The sequence below is a fragment of the Mustela nigripes genome, chromosome 2, assembly GCF_022355385.1.
Source record: "Mustela nigripes isolate SB6536 chromosome 2, MUSNIG.SB6536, whole genome shotgun sequence".
Lineage (NCBI taxonomy): Eukaryota > Metazoa > Chordata > Mammalia > Carnivora > Mustelidae > Mustela > Mustela nigripes.
The window spans coordinates 219,071,056-219,084,790 of NC_081558.1; the positions used below are offsets into that span (position 1 = coordinate 219,071,056).

General features: G+C 50.5%; 1 protein-coding gene across 2 annotated transcripts in view; it reads right to left on the bottom strand.

Annotated features, from left to right (window-relative positions):
- Positions 1-5,585: 5,585 nt before the first annotated feature.
- The window catches only part of MCM3AP (minichromosome maintenance complex component 3 associated protein), a 48,806-nt gene continuing 40,656 nt past the window's right edge, over positions 5,586-13,735 (bottom strand). The window contains exons 24-29 of one of the 2 annotated variants that reach the window (XM_059392556.1): positions 12,956-13,346; positions 12,167-12,424; positions 11,667-11,796; positions 9,654-9,857; positions 6,980-7,130; positions 5,586-5,877 (exon numbers count right to left, since the gene is read on the bottom strand). In XM_059392556.1, the coding sequence (XP_059248539.1) occupies positions 5,719-5,877; positions 6,980-7,130; positions 9,654-9,857; positions 11,667-11,796; positions 12,167-12,424; positions 12,956-13,346 (1,293 nt within the window). In that variant the 3' untranslated portion in view covers positions 5,586-5,718. The other variant, XM_059392557.1, reaches the window with a different exon arrangement.

Below are 13,735 nucleotides of genomic sequence, written 5' to 3' on the forward strand. Positions count from 1 at the left end.
CCCGCACCGACCCCGCACCACCGTCCGCACCGACGCCCACACCGACCCCACACCTCCGTCCACACCGACACCCGCACCGACCGACGCCCGCACCGACCCCGCACTGAATCCGCACCGACCCCGCACCGACGCCCGCACCGACCCCATACCACCGTCAGCACCGACCCCGCACTGAATCCGCACCGACCCCGCACCGACGCCCGCGGCGCGCCGCACGAGCCCTGACACAGGCTGCGGGCGCGCTCTTCGGGCCGCGGCCCCTGCGGCCGGACCTTGAACGGATGCCGGGTTCGCGACGGTCGAGACGCTGGCCGCCTCGTGTCCCGGTTCAGGAGCCGGTGACGAACACACGGCGCTCAGAGGACACACGCACCAGCCTTCCGGGGCGAAGGGCTAGTCTGGAGGACACGCCTGGACCCGCCCTCCAGAGCGCGGCGCTGACCCACCCGCACCAGACCCCTGCCGCTGGGCCTGCCGCAGCCGAGCGCCGCACAGCCCGGGCCGTGAGACCAGGCCTGCCCCGGCGCACTTGACCCGGCCGTCCTCCGCGCTCACCAACCCGGACCTCCTGGGAGCAGAAAACACACGGACGTTTGTCTCCAAACGCAGAGAATTCGGTGGGAATTCGGGCTCCAGCCAACATGGACATCTCAAACCCTGAGTCTGGCAAAGCCAGGGGAGAAGGAGGTTTCAACTGGAGCACAGTTTGAGTTTTGATATTTTACTGGACTGGATTTTCTATGAGCAAAGTAACTTTTTTAAAAAGATTTTATTTATTAATTCGACAGAGAACACAAGCAGGCAGAGAGGCAGGCGGAGAGAAGGGGAAGCAGGCTCCCTGCTGACCAGAGAGCCCGATGCGGGGCTCAATCCCGGGACCCTGGGATCATGACCTGAGCCGAAGGAGAGGCTTTAACCCACTGAGCCACCCAGGCGCCCCAATAACTTTTTTTTTGCATTGTGGAAAGGAAAAATGTAAAAATCCATCTGAGAATTCACAGATCAGAGTGTCTACGGACGGTCATGGGAGAAAATAATGCTTCTCTCTACTTGCCCCCTCCCGATTCCAGCTTGTTCAATGAACTGCGTACAAAAGACTCCAAAGTTTTTGGCATGAACGACTGGGCATAAGATGGTGTCATGTAAAAAGTAGAAAAGGTGTTGGGGAAATTTCAGCTTAGATTGGGGAGACATTAAAACATGCTATTAAACATGCAAGTAGGGTCTACGGCCATACCACCCTGAACGCGCCCGATCTCGTCTGATCTCGGAAGCTAAGCAGGGTTGGGCCTGGTTAGTACTTGGATGGGAAACATGCAAGTAGGTACACTGGAGTGGGCTGGTGCTCGAGAGGACAAGAACAGCGAGAGGGATTTAGGAGATCCCTAGTTTTAGGTGATGTCTGAAAACATAAGATTGGACAAGATCAACCAGAGAGTATTGCAAAGAAAAGATTTTCAGGATGAGCCCTGGGGCACCAATAGTTTCCAGTTCAGGATTGGCCAGAGAACCAGGAGAAAAACCAGAGGAACGTGGAGTCAGGGAAGCCACGTGAAGACACCATAGTCTTTGTAGAGGTTCTGGAGGAATTGTAAAATGAGCACTTGGAAGTGATGATTAGATGTGGTTGGACAACTGGTCGCTGACTGATGGGAGCACTCTTAGAAAATGGGAAGACAAAAGCCTGGCGGCAGAATGCTGAGTTTTTTTAGGAGGAAATTTCCAGTTAAATATGTCAGACTGAGCACAAGCACTGACTTCCATTTCCCATCTAAACTCTACTTCCGTTAAGTAATAGAAGATAAAAACTCACGTAAAGTAATGGGAGAGGAGATACCAGGAGACTAAAAGATCAATAAAATTCTAGAGGCTGTGATGTAAGGAGGAATAACTGACCTAGCAAGCCGGAGAAAAGCAGAAACCTGTATATGGGCATGAAGCCATCAGGAAAAGACCATTCTTGCTAAAAAAAAAAACCCAAGGAAGGTGCAGAAATTGCAAGACCTTTGAATAAACGTTAGGGTGATAGATCCCTTACTCTCAAAAAAAAGAAAAGAAAACTCTGCCACTGGACTCTTCTCTTCACATTTCCTAAGATTGCTCTTAGCAGTCACAAGTTGTCTGATCACATCTAACAACGGAGTCGGAGCAGGCGTGAACTCAGGGACCAGACACAGAGGGCCACTGAAAAAGGGGGACGAGTGAACGTCTTACACTCTTGGAGGAGCCCAGTCTTGCTTCTTCCATTCAGCCATACAGCCTCAGGCAATAAGAAGAGGATTTTGCTGGAGCAAAGGGCCCCCCAGAAGTCCTGCCAACATTGGCATCTGAGACCCAGTGGGTAAGTGAAGAAGCCTGTCAGCTGACAGGCTTGAACAGAGCTTCCAACAAGCTCCTCAGAGCCCCCATCCTCCATGTGAGCCAGACATTTGAGGAAAGCCTCTATGACGAAAGACAACAAAACACATCAAAAAAGGAAATTTTGAGACATCGAGATGGTGCAAGATGTGTAAAAGGACTTTGACAAAAACATGTCCTCCGGGGTAGGATGTTACGCCCCTGAAACAAGAACCATCTGACACACTTTCCCTCATTTTCCTCATGACTTACCACCAATTACACATCAAACAATTTGCCTATTTATCTTGTTTATTGCCCGTCTCCGTGGGGCTTGAAATCTGTCGCCATTTCCCCAGCACCTGGAATAATGCCTACACACAGTAAACGTTCTAGAAGTATATATTGAATAAACGAATGACTAGGGTTCAGTAAATAAGAAACATTAAGATAAAAGACTCTCAGGAATAAAATATATAGCAACAGATTGTAAAAGTCACTCAACAGGAATATAAAAGGGAAATTTTAGGATAGGATAAAAAATAAAGGAGCAAAGAAAACCAGAGGACTGGCTGGGAAGGGACTGCAAAAAAACCCAGAGGAAATATTTATTGGGTGATAGAAATATTCTACATCTTGGGGCACCTCGGTGGTATGGTTGATCAAGTGTCTGACTCCTGCAGTCAGCTCAGGTAATGATCTCAGGGTTGTGAGACTGAGCCCTGCATTGCTCCACATGGGGTGTAGAATCTGCTTCAGATTCTCTCTCCCTCTCCCTCCCCCTTCTGCTCATGCTCTTTCCCTCTCTAAAATACATAAATCTTTTTTAAAAATAAATATTTTGCATCTCTAAAAAAGAAAAAAAAAATAGAGGATCAGAGCACCTGGGTGCCTGTCAGTTAAGCCTCTGCCTTTGATTCAGGTCATGATACGAGGTTCTGAGACGGAGCCGCGCCACCGGGCGTCCCACTCAGCGGGAGTCTGCCTCACCCGCTGCCCCAGCTTTGGTCTCTCTCAGACGAGGAAGATCGGAGCGGAGGACAGGGAGAGACGGAGGACGGAAAGGAGGGAGAGGACATTCAAGGATCGGTCCAGGTGGCCAAACGTCCGAACATTAGAGGAGTTTCAAAGGGAAATAGTGGAGGGGAGGAATATATCAAATAATCTCAAAACTCCAGCATCGGTGGATAATTTTCCAGACCGAAAAAGCATGGCAGGTTGTTTTTTAAAGATTCCTGCTGGGTGCCCGGGTGGCTCAGTCAGTTGAGCGTCCAGTTCTTGCTCCTGATCTCAGGGTTGTGAGATCGAGCGCTGCAATAGGCTCTGCACTGGGAGTGGAGCCTGCTTGGGACTCTCTCTCTCTCTCTCTCAAACAAAACAGAAGATCCTCCAACACCTCCCATCTCACAGGCTGTTGTACAGTGTGATCTTAACACTCGTCCCCATCGAGAAAGGGTATCTTGTCCCGTCCCTTGCATGTGCAATCAGACGCTTGTAATACAGTGCTGTGAAAGTTACCCCGCAGGAGTTCCAAAGCTGGGCTTGCCCTTTGTTCACGGAGATTCCGTGTAAGAAGTTTCACTACCCTGATGCCACCTGGCTGTGAGTAAGTCAAGCCACATAGTGAGGTCACATATTGGCTACTCAGGTTGAAAGCCCAGCTGACCCCCACCCCCAGCCAACAGAGCAACGTCACCTGCCAAGCATGTGAGGGAACTTGTCCTGGACATCCAAACTAGTCAAGCCCTCGGGTGCCTGCAGCCCCTGCTGATGCCTGACTACAACTCTATGAAAAATCCCAAAAGAAAGCTGCCCCGGCTAATCCTTCCCAAATTTAAGCTACTCTGTATGTGTGGGGTAGTGTGTCACATAGCCGTAACCACTGGGGAAGGAAGCCTACTGGGTGCTCAGGGCGACAATATGCGTGGGTAACAGGGAGGGGAGAGCAAGCATCAAGCATGTTGTTGAGAAACAACACCAGGGACAGAGATGATCTGTAAAACTTCCAGCAACAAAAAACCAAACCACAGGGAAATGATCACCAACCGAAAGTTCTATTTCCCTTCAAATGATGAGTCGAATGTAAGGGCAGAAAGAAAGACAAGATCCTCGAGTTCACGGGGCTGCTGGAGAACGGGCTCCATCGGAACGAGAGCGAGGAAGGGAAGAGGGAGACACAGGACTGAGAGTACAGGGAGTACCTACGTGGTGGCAGAAGGAGGGGTGTTTCCCGGCGGGTCATCTCCATAAGAAAGCGAACTAGCCGTTAGGCGGTGTACACTCTAAGTGTCAGAAGGAGCTTTACACTTAGGGCAGAAAGTTCCGGGTAAACCGTAATAAGAACACGGAAAACAAGTCAATGTAAAAACAAGGCCTCCTGCGGATGGCTCAGATTTATTCCTTCACACCAGCTGCCAGCAAACTCATGATCGTGCCCTTCCTTCTTCACCTACACGGCTGCAGCACCCCTTCCAAGATTCCTGGCTGGTCTTGCTGACCATCCCCATAGGCCATTTGTAACCGAATATGTGGGGGCACCTGGGTGGCTCGGTCAGCTAAGCTCAGGTCATGACCCCAGGGTCCTGGGATCGAGCCCTGCATCAGGCTTCCTGCTCAGCGGGGACCTGCTTCTCCCTCTCCGCCCCTTCCCTGCACTCTCGATTGCTATTTCAAATAAATAAAACTTTTAAATAATCAATTTTAAAAACTCTGTGACCTGATCACTTTCCTCTAACAGATTCCCACAGCACGCAGGGTCACGCAGCAAGGGTCTCCGTGGTCCGGCCTCTGCCGTCAGTGGGCAGCAGGACGAAGCTGGCACCTCTGGGTTTCCATGGCATCTTCTCAGCCACATGCCACCGTCCCCAGCCCTGCCCTGCACTCCTCTCCAGGAACTCTGCTCTCTCCTCCACCCAGTCCTCTTGTCTCCCACTGCTTCCAGGGCAGGGACATGCCCCCTGCACCTCCTCTGATCCCTAGGTACGTGTACAGTTGGCTCTCTCATGTAAGCAAAGTGGGCCTGGCGAGCCCAGCTCCTGTGCTTTATTCTCCCCTGTATTACTGATGTCTGGCCTATCAGTGACTGCAGCTTTGCTGTGACAAGGAATGAGACACACAGAAATGCAAGCTGCAAACTCCCTCAGGCCATATGTTGGTGGGTGACAGTCTGAGGAGATGAAACATAACAATATCAAAGACACTACCCTAGAGAAAAGAGCCTTTCGTTCTGAAAACTAGGAAAGGCCTCATTAGACATTCAAATGGTTTATTCGCATGATTAATAATCACATTTCCAACAGTGCATCAAGCATCTGAGAATAACATTATTTTGAGTAAAAGCAAAAATCTTCTGGAGACGTTCCCTCTCTCAGGTCCAGGAGCTCAAATGTCCACCATGTCCAGCAGTGCAGAGAGATGGAGCTCAGAGGCAACTTCTTCTTCCCTTGAACTCTGCATCAGCCTTTCCAGGTGCTTCAGCCTTTCGCTCACAGATGTGCCCGTTGCCTCTGACAACTGCAGCTGCTCCCCTGTCCTTTCGTTCTATTTAAATAAAAAAGAACCTAAAAATAGTTTGGGGATATCCATAAACCCAAATATATTCTCTTTAAGGGCAGCAGATCTGGCTCATGTTAGAAACTTCATCTGGTATCTACTGGGCTCAACAAACACGCCTCTTAGCCTCTGCATCCTTCCAGCCTCTTCCAGCACACACGTCTACAGCTGCTGTCACCTGCACATGGAGTGTTACCTTCAGATTGTATCTTCAACGACTTTCAGTGTCAGTCATTTCTACAAAATATCACTATGGAGGCCTATGAGCTACTCCATCACATGACCTGTAATAGCTTAGCCAGACTCTCATCTTTGGACATCTAGTTTCCACTTTTATGATCAACACTACAGTGAACAAAACACAAAACAAAAAAAACCTGTTAATTTTTGTTATGTATCATAGTTTCTTTAGGGCAAAACTGTTAAGTGAACGTGTACAGATATTTTTAAGGAATCTGCCAAATGATCAATGTAAACAGCACGTCATCTGAATTTGCTTTTCTCCCCTATTAAAGGGCTTCCAAAAGCCAGTCCAGGAGCATACTTTCTACCTGTCCAGCATTACGTATCTATGATGAAAACGCTATTTTGCTTCTTTTACCACTGGCGGAGGATGGTGAGGCGGAAGGACGCCGAGCTCTGGAGCCAGTCAAGTCTGGCTTTGAAGAGCAGCTGGACACCTCTGGGTGAGCCCTGACATCTGTGATTTTTACCTTCCTCATTCATTAATTTTCCTCAGGGAAAGTGAATCCCAGAAAGGAAGTTTGGGGTGAGGCCAAGGCTTGGACATGATGTGCACAAACAGAAGCCACCATCATCACCTCGGTTATTCTCAATGCCCTCACCGCTTGCCAGCCAACAGTTACGGGTTTGTTCAGTTTTAATGCCGCTCTCCCTTCATTTCACAAGTAGGAACACAGAATTAGTTGGGCCTCTAGAACACTGACAGATAAGTTTAAGAAAATATCTTATTCAACCTGATCATTTATTGGTCATCACAATGCCGTACGACGAATGGAGACGTTACTTTTCCCAGCCATTCCCTCAGTCTTGAATTCTAATTCAAATGCCAAATGTACTCTCCTCCCACCTGAGGGCTGGCCGTGGTCACTGTCTTCATCACAGGTTCAATAGTGTGAGGCAGAGACACCAGAGTCTGAGGAAGGTAGAGCGGAAGGGACCTCGAACCCGTAAACACTCCGGAGTCTGCAGACAACCACTGCTGAAGCTGATCTTCAAACCTAAAGCATTTGAGAATGAGGGAGAAAACATTTAACTACCATTCACTTTTCTCTTATAAACTTTTTTTTTTTAAGATTTTAAGTAATCTCTACAACTAACACGGGACTCTAATTTACAATCCTAAAATCAATTTCACCACCTGAGCCAGCCAAGTGCCCCTACTCCTAATTTTTTAAAGCTTCACTTATTAAGGACAGAACAAAGTTATGACATCAACTGAGAAGCAGAACCATATTCTTAACATTTTTAATCTTCTCTTTAATCTATAAGCCCAAATTAGATCTAATGGAAAAGGTGGCATTTATGTAAAAAAACGCTTTTGGCTGTTACTCAACATTACTCATAATTCTCTCATTTGGTTCATTTTCTCTGGCTTATTTTGGTTTATAAGTAACTCTTCTCTCTCTTTCCTTTTTTGAAGAGTTATTTATCTTAGCGAGACAGCACACCAGCAGAAGAGGCAGAGGGAGAGAGAATCCCAAACCAAGCCTGCAATGAGTGCAGAGCCCAACATGGGGCTCGGACCCATAATCCTGAGACCATAACCCAAGCCCAAATCAAGAATCCGATGCCTAGCAAACTGCACCGGCCAGGCGCCCCAGTGATGCTTATCTCTTGGTAGATTATCCAAACGTATGGACTGATGCTTACAGTTAAAATTAACTCAAAATAATATCCCACGGCCACCTAACACATTTCAGAGTTTTTCACTCCACACACTTGTCTTTTTAAGAAAAACAATCTGAACCAACTGCTGAAATGATACTGACCTAGGAAAATCTACTTTGGAAATCACAGCACATGCATTCACTCTTCCAACCATGTTTTTCTCATGCCCCCACCAAACACCAGACCGCATTCTAGGGACCTGGTACACGCAAGGCCTGGCTGTAAGCAGCTTATACTTCAGTGAGGAGAGAGAGGAATACAAGGTGAGGGAAATGTGGTTGAAGGTGAGAAAGACAAAGCAGGGATATGACCAGAAGGTTCGGGGGGACGGCCAAGGAGGGCCTCCCTAAGCAGCAGACATCTGCGCACAGACTGGACGGGAGTACAGGTGAGCCATGGGGATATCAGGAAGGTGGCCAAGTACAGGCAAAAGGAGCAGCAAACACGCCAGCCTGGCTGTGCCCTGCCTGGAAAGCTGACGGAGCAGCGAGATCAGAAGGGAAACGGGATGCAGCTCATGCGGGGCCTGCCCGGCTCATGAGGATTCTGCCTTTGGTTGGAGAGGAAGCCACTGGAAGGTTATGATCCAAGGGGTCACACCTGAAAGGCTCACACTGGGTCTGCCAAGACTAGACCACAGCCCACTACAAAAAATGGTCCGATTTTGAATCTATTTTTCATAGAGAAACTAGGATTTATGGATGAACTGACGGTGGAGGGTTAATTCCAAGACATCCGGCCGGGCAGCGGCAGGACGAAGCCCCTCCAGCGCAGACAACCATCGAAGGAGGAGCTGCTTGGGAGAAATCTGGGAATTAGATTTGGGATGTTAGCACTGAGATGCCTATCAGGCATCCTAAAGTCACTAAGGAAGATTTCAAGAAACCAGCTGGATATTCGTCTCTGGATTTCCGAGAACTCAGGGGTTGAGATATGAATTTGGAGTTGTCAGAATACTGATGTTATTTAAAAATCCATGAAACTGGATGCTTTCACTGGGGAGTCAGGCGGGAGTGTGGGGGGCCAGGAAGAACCGGGAGAGTCCTGGGGGAGTTGCCAGCTGGGCAGGAAAGGGACGCGGGGCCTCCCGGGAGCAAGGAGGGAGAGACCACTGCTGGGGACAGGTTCATGCTCAGCTCAGCCGCGTGCAGGCTGCAGTGACCCTGACCAGAGCAGACGTGCAGGTGGGGGGGCTGGTCAGGAGAGACTGAGAAAAGAAGTGAGGACCACACTGTTCTGAGTTTACAGTCAAGGGAGCAGAAACTCAGGCATGGTTCCCGGTCTCGGTGCTAGCGGGCGAAGGGACACAACAGAGAGGGACGCTCACCAGAGTGTCCGCGTGGGTGGGAGACGGAATCCCAGGCAAGGGGCGAGGCTACCCTTGGTGATAAGGCAGACCCAGGGAGGCTGCTGGGGGTCGGGGGTGGAGTAGGGGCCGCCTTGTAAACTGCCTTCTTCCTGGCTCCCTCGGAGACCATAACCACAGGGGCGGGAGACACAGGGGAGGGTCTGCCGCGTGCCACAACGCCCCAGCAGCCTCCGGCTTGCCAAACGCAGAGAGCTGGTGCCGGCCACACACTCGGCACTCACTAGCCATGGAAGACACTCCAGAAGCCAGCCGCACCTTCTTCCCACCAGAAAACTTGGGACTGACTCAATAATGAACAGTAAATGAAACGATTTCCAGTAAGAAACAGCGTAAGACATACTGAGGCCCTGCCTCTGCCTTCAAGGAGCCGGTACTTCACATGTCCGCCTGGCCTTTTTCAAGCCAAGCCCCGTCGCTGGGGTCCTCACTAACCCCGCAGGAAGCAGCCTGAAGGATCCAGTAAACAGAAGCGACCAGACTTTACCTCTTGCTCTCCTCCTTCTCCAGCAGCAGACTCCGGGACAGACACTGCGCCAGGAGCTCCTGGGCAGAGGCTCCGCACACCAGACCTTGGGTACTGGGAACCACCCGCTCTGGGCTACGTTCCACATTCCTCTTCCCTTTGCGGTGCATGTGCAGTAACGGAGCCGGAAACTTGTTCGCAGGATGAAAAGACTTTATCCCCAAACTGTAAGTACATGTTGTGAAATGGTTATGGTCAAGAAAGAGACAGGGTTCCTCCAGCATCAGGAGTGCGGGTGTAGACAGAGTCCCAGACCTTGCCTATTTCTGGCTTCCCTGGGGGGTCAGGCTTGGGCACAGTGGGAGGGCAGCCTCTGCCTTACGACGAGGCTTCCCTTCTCTGCTGAGCAACTACACGCTCGGAGCTTCTCTCCTCGGAGTTTGGCTTCCCCTCCCAGGGTTAGCAACAAGGTCTCTATTTCCCTAATATTGGCGAAGTCCTTATTTTACATTGAGCTCCTAAATGCGTGTAAGTCATCTCACAAACAGTGGGAGAAAGGGGATCTACTATTTTTCCTGAACAGATGTCAGTGTCTGTCCTCTTCTCACTGGTACGGCACGGTGCTTCGTCACGCGTGGTTGTTTCCGGACTCCCCGATCTCTGTCTGCTGGAACTCTACCGCGTGTTCTGGTAGCAGGCACGGCAGACCCTCCTTGTTATTCTAACTCAAAATTTTCTCAACAACTGCTACACATTCTGAATTTCAGAATTAACTTGTCAAGACCAGGGGTATAAATCCTTTCGGGTTTTTGATTAGAAATGCCCTGACGTTACAGTTTAAGAACGGACGTCTTTACAGCACTGCAGTGTCCATCAAAGCTAGCCGGTCCCTCATTTATTCAGGTTTTCTCTGCACCTTCAGGGCCCTGAGAGCTCCTTTCACAGGGGTTTAGTGCCTTTCCTGGGCCAGTTTATGTCCCTGTGTTAGGGGTTTGTCGCTGCGGTGAACGGCAATCTTCATCTGCTGGAGGCCTGTCTGTCTGATCACCTTGCTGAGCTCTGAAGGATGGAACCTTCAAGGGTGTAACTAGTGATTTTCCTGAACTGACAGTTCTACTGTGTGGAAATGACAGTTCCTCCTACCTTTCCATATTTATGTCATCTTATCTGTGTCCCTGAACTGGACATTTCCAGGACAACAGTGAAAAGTGACATCAGGGGCAGCTCAGGCTGGTTCTGACATCAGTGCTTCTAATGGCTAAGCAAGAAGCATTTTCTTCTCTTAGTAGGTTTATGGTAGAAAGCCTTATCAAGCTAAGGAATTATTTTACCCGAGTTTGATAAGAAATTTTTTTAGGAATGAGTATAAATTGAGGTAGGAGGGTATAAATTTTAAGAAAAGCATTTAGGGGCACCTGGGTGGCTCAGTGGGTTAAAGCCTCTGCCTTCGGCTCAGGTCATGATCTCAGGGTCCTGGGATCGAGCCCCGCATCGGGCTCTCTGCTCAGCGGGGAGCCTGCTTCCTCCCCCCACACCTGCCTGCCTCGCTGCCTACTTGTGATCTCTCTCTGTCAAATAAATAAATAAAATCTTAAAAAAAAGAAAGAAAGAAAGAGAAAGAAAAGAAAAGCATTTAAACACTGAAATGATCACTGTTTTTCTGCTCTGACAGCAAATAAAATGAGTTGATTTCTATTGATGTGGTTTATCCTGGGATAAAGCCTCTTCGTGAATTTTTTTAGGTACAAGATTATATGTGCTAACACGTTTTAGTCAGTACTTTTGAACCAGGTTTATTAAGTCAGATGAGATGTCAGCTTTCTTTTGTCTACACTCTCCTGGCTGCGTTACGCCTTCAGAGTCAGGTCTGTCTGATAAATGACGTGTTTGAAGAGTGATTACCTGTTCCTCGAGTACTTGTCAGAATATACACACAGTGGGCTAGAACATTCACGTTCTATGCACTCTGGAGGAGAATAATGCAGTTTGTTCTGCTGCCTGTCAGGACAGATACACAATGGGCACAGATCTTACCGCTCCTGGCTCAGATGTAGCTCCTTCTGGGTCTGCATTCTGGCTTGTTCCCATGACAGAGGAACATCATATTTTTTCAAGTGGTTTTTAAAAAAATATACACATATCTGACCATCTTCACTCAGAGCCTCTGAAAAAACAGCACGAAGCAAATGAGAAAATATCAAAAGAGCAACAAGTGATTGCTTGAAATTTGTTTAAATACACCGATTTAAGGACAAGCCCTACTGATTAATTAAAGTCACAAAATTATGTGACTCCCAAGCTTAACCAAATACGCCCCAACATCTGTGGGTCATTTAAGGCTCAGACAGATTCACGTCCAGACTATGGCATGGCCAGTCTAAGTACTCAGTCACCAAAATCAAACTTCGAGCCAGCCTAGGGGCCCACTTCAGGGAGGTAGGTCCAGGTTCTCCTGGAACATTCCTAGCTCCTCCCAGTGTTTCCAGTCACCTGGAAGTCACTGATGTGACCCCACAGCATCGAGTGCTAACTACCTGCTGTGACAGGAAGCCTGGGGGGCGTCCAGTCCCTCAGCTTGTGGTTGATGCACAAAGCAATGACATCGTCCCATGGGAGGTCAGCCACCGAGGGCCCCGTCCCCGGGTCCAGGGAATGGCTTTTGCTCTTCCACCTGCGGTAGGTTCTGCAGAGCAGGTTTTCCACCTGGGACTGGAGGACGGGCTGCGTCTGGCGAGAGCTGGGGATCTGGGAGGCATACTGGACGACCATGGAGCACATGGGGAGCCAGGGCGCTGCAGAGAAAGCACCTCCTCAGTTACAGGGTTTGGCCAAAGTACAGAAAGCCACTACACGAAAGGTGCTCCCTCTAGTTTCTTAGAGAAAGACAACTGTGTATTTGACAAGTTTGCCTTCGAATCTAAAAACAAGAGAACCACAGCGGCTGAGGGAGGGCAGAGCATCTGCCCCCACACCCTGTGCCAGAGGCAGAACAGGACCTGCTGTCAATTCCAAAACCACAGGCCTTGGGTTAAGGATCCCTCCCGACACCACTCACCACCTTCTTCCCTGGGCTGTGCGGACACCCACAGACTGCTCTACTGGTGGGAAAGAGCCAAGCGCCCCCCCCATACAGAGAGCCTCAACCCTGACTCCTGAAGCGAAGGGCAGGTGCGAGCAGGCACAGCGTGGGGACGGGGGAGGAGGACACACGAAGCTCACGCCAGTGCCCAGTACCTGCCAGACTCAGTACAGTAAGAAAGGAAACAGGAGGCTCGGCTGTCCACATTCCCCCCCAGCCAGGACCCCTCCTCGTGAGCACGCACCCCCCGGGGGCGGAAGGTCCATCTGGGGCAGCTGGAAGCTGAGCACAGCCTGCCTTAGCCAGGCCAGGTGCTCCGGGGCGTTCCAGTGAAGGTGTGGGAGCAGCTGGCTGCCCCCCGCCTCGGCGAACTCAGTGACAGGCCAGGACAGGTCGCAGAGCTGTTCAGAAGACACCAGGGAGGCCAGGAAGTGCAGCACACTGTTGAACAGCTCGATGATGGCTCCGGGCTCCTGTGAGGCCAGGCCGCCCTGCCGCCTCTCTCTTCTGTCACGGAAAAACCGGCCACTAAACTCGCGCCCAACGCCGTCTTCCACGTACTGAATGAGGGTCTGGCAGCAAAGGTCCAGGGAACAGGGGCAGTGGGAGACCAGCCACTGCACGGCCCGCGACACCTGAGACACACAGACAGTCAGAGGAGGCTCGCTTCAGCAACTCCGCCTGTTTCTCGGAAAGAGCTTCTGGAAGGTGCCCCGCCCTCGGCGGCCACAGCGGGCGCCCCAGCAGGCACCAGCCCGGCAACCACACTAGGAAGCAGGCAGAGACTCCACTGCAGATGAGTTCGGCCTCCTGAGCCTCCCAGAGAGGGGCTCCAGGTCCCACCCTATCCCCAGGAGTACAGTCTGCAGGATCACCCCGGGAGGCGCGCGGGCCCCAGGGAAACCAGCCCCGAGCGCCGTGTTGGCCGTGCGCAGGAAGGGGAGCCGTGTCTCCCCACTTCGGAGGACGAGCGTCTCCCTGCACACCCCGCGCTCCCCACCCGGACATCCTCTTCCTGCAGCCG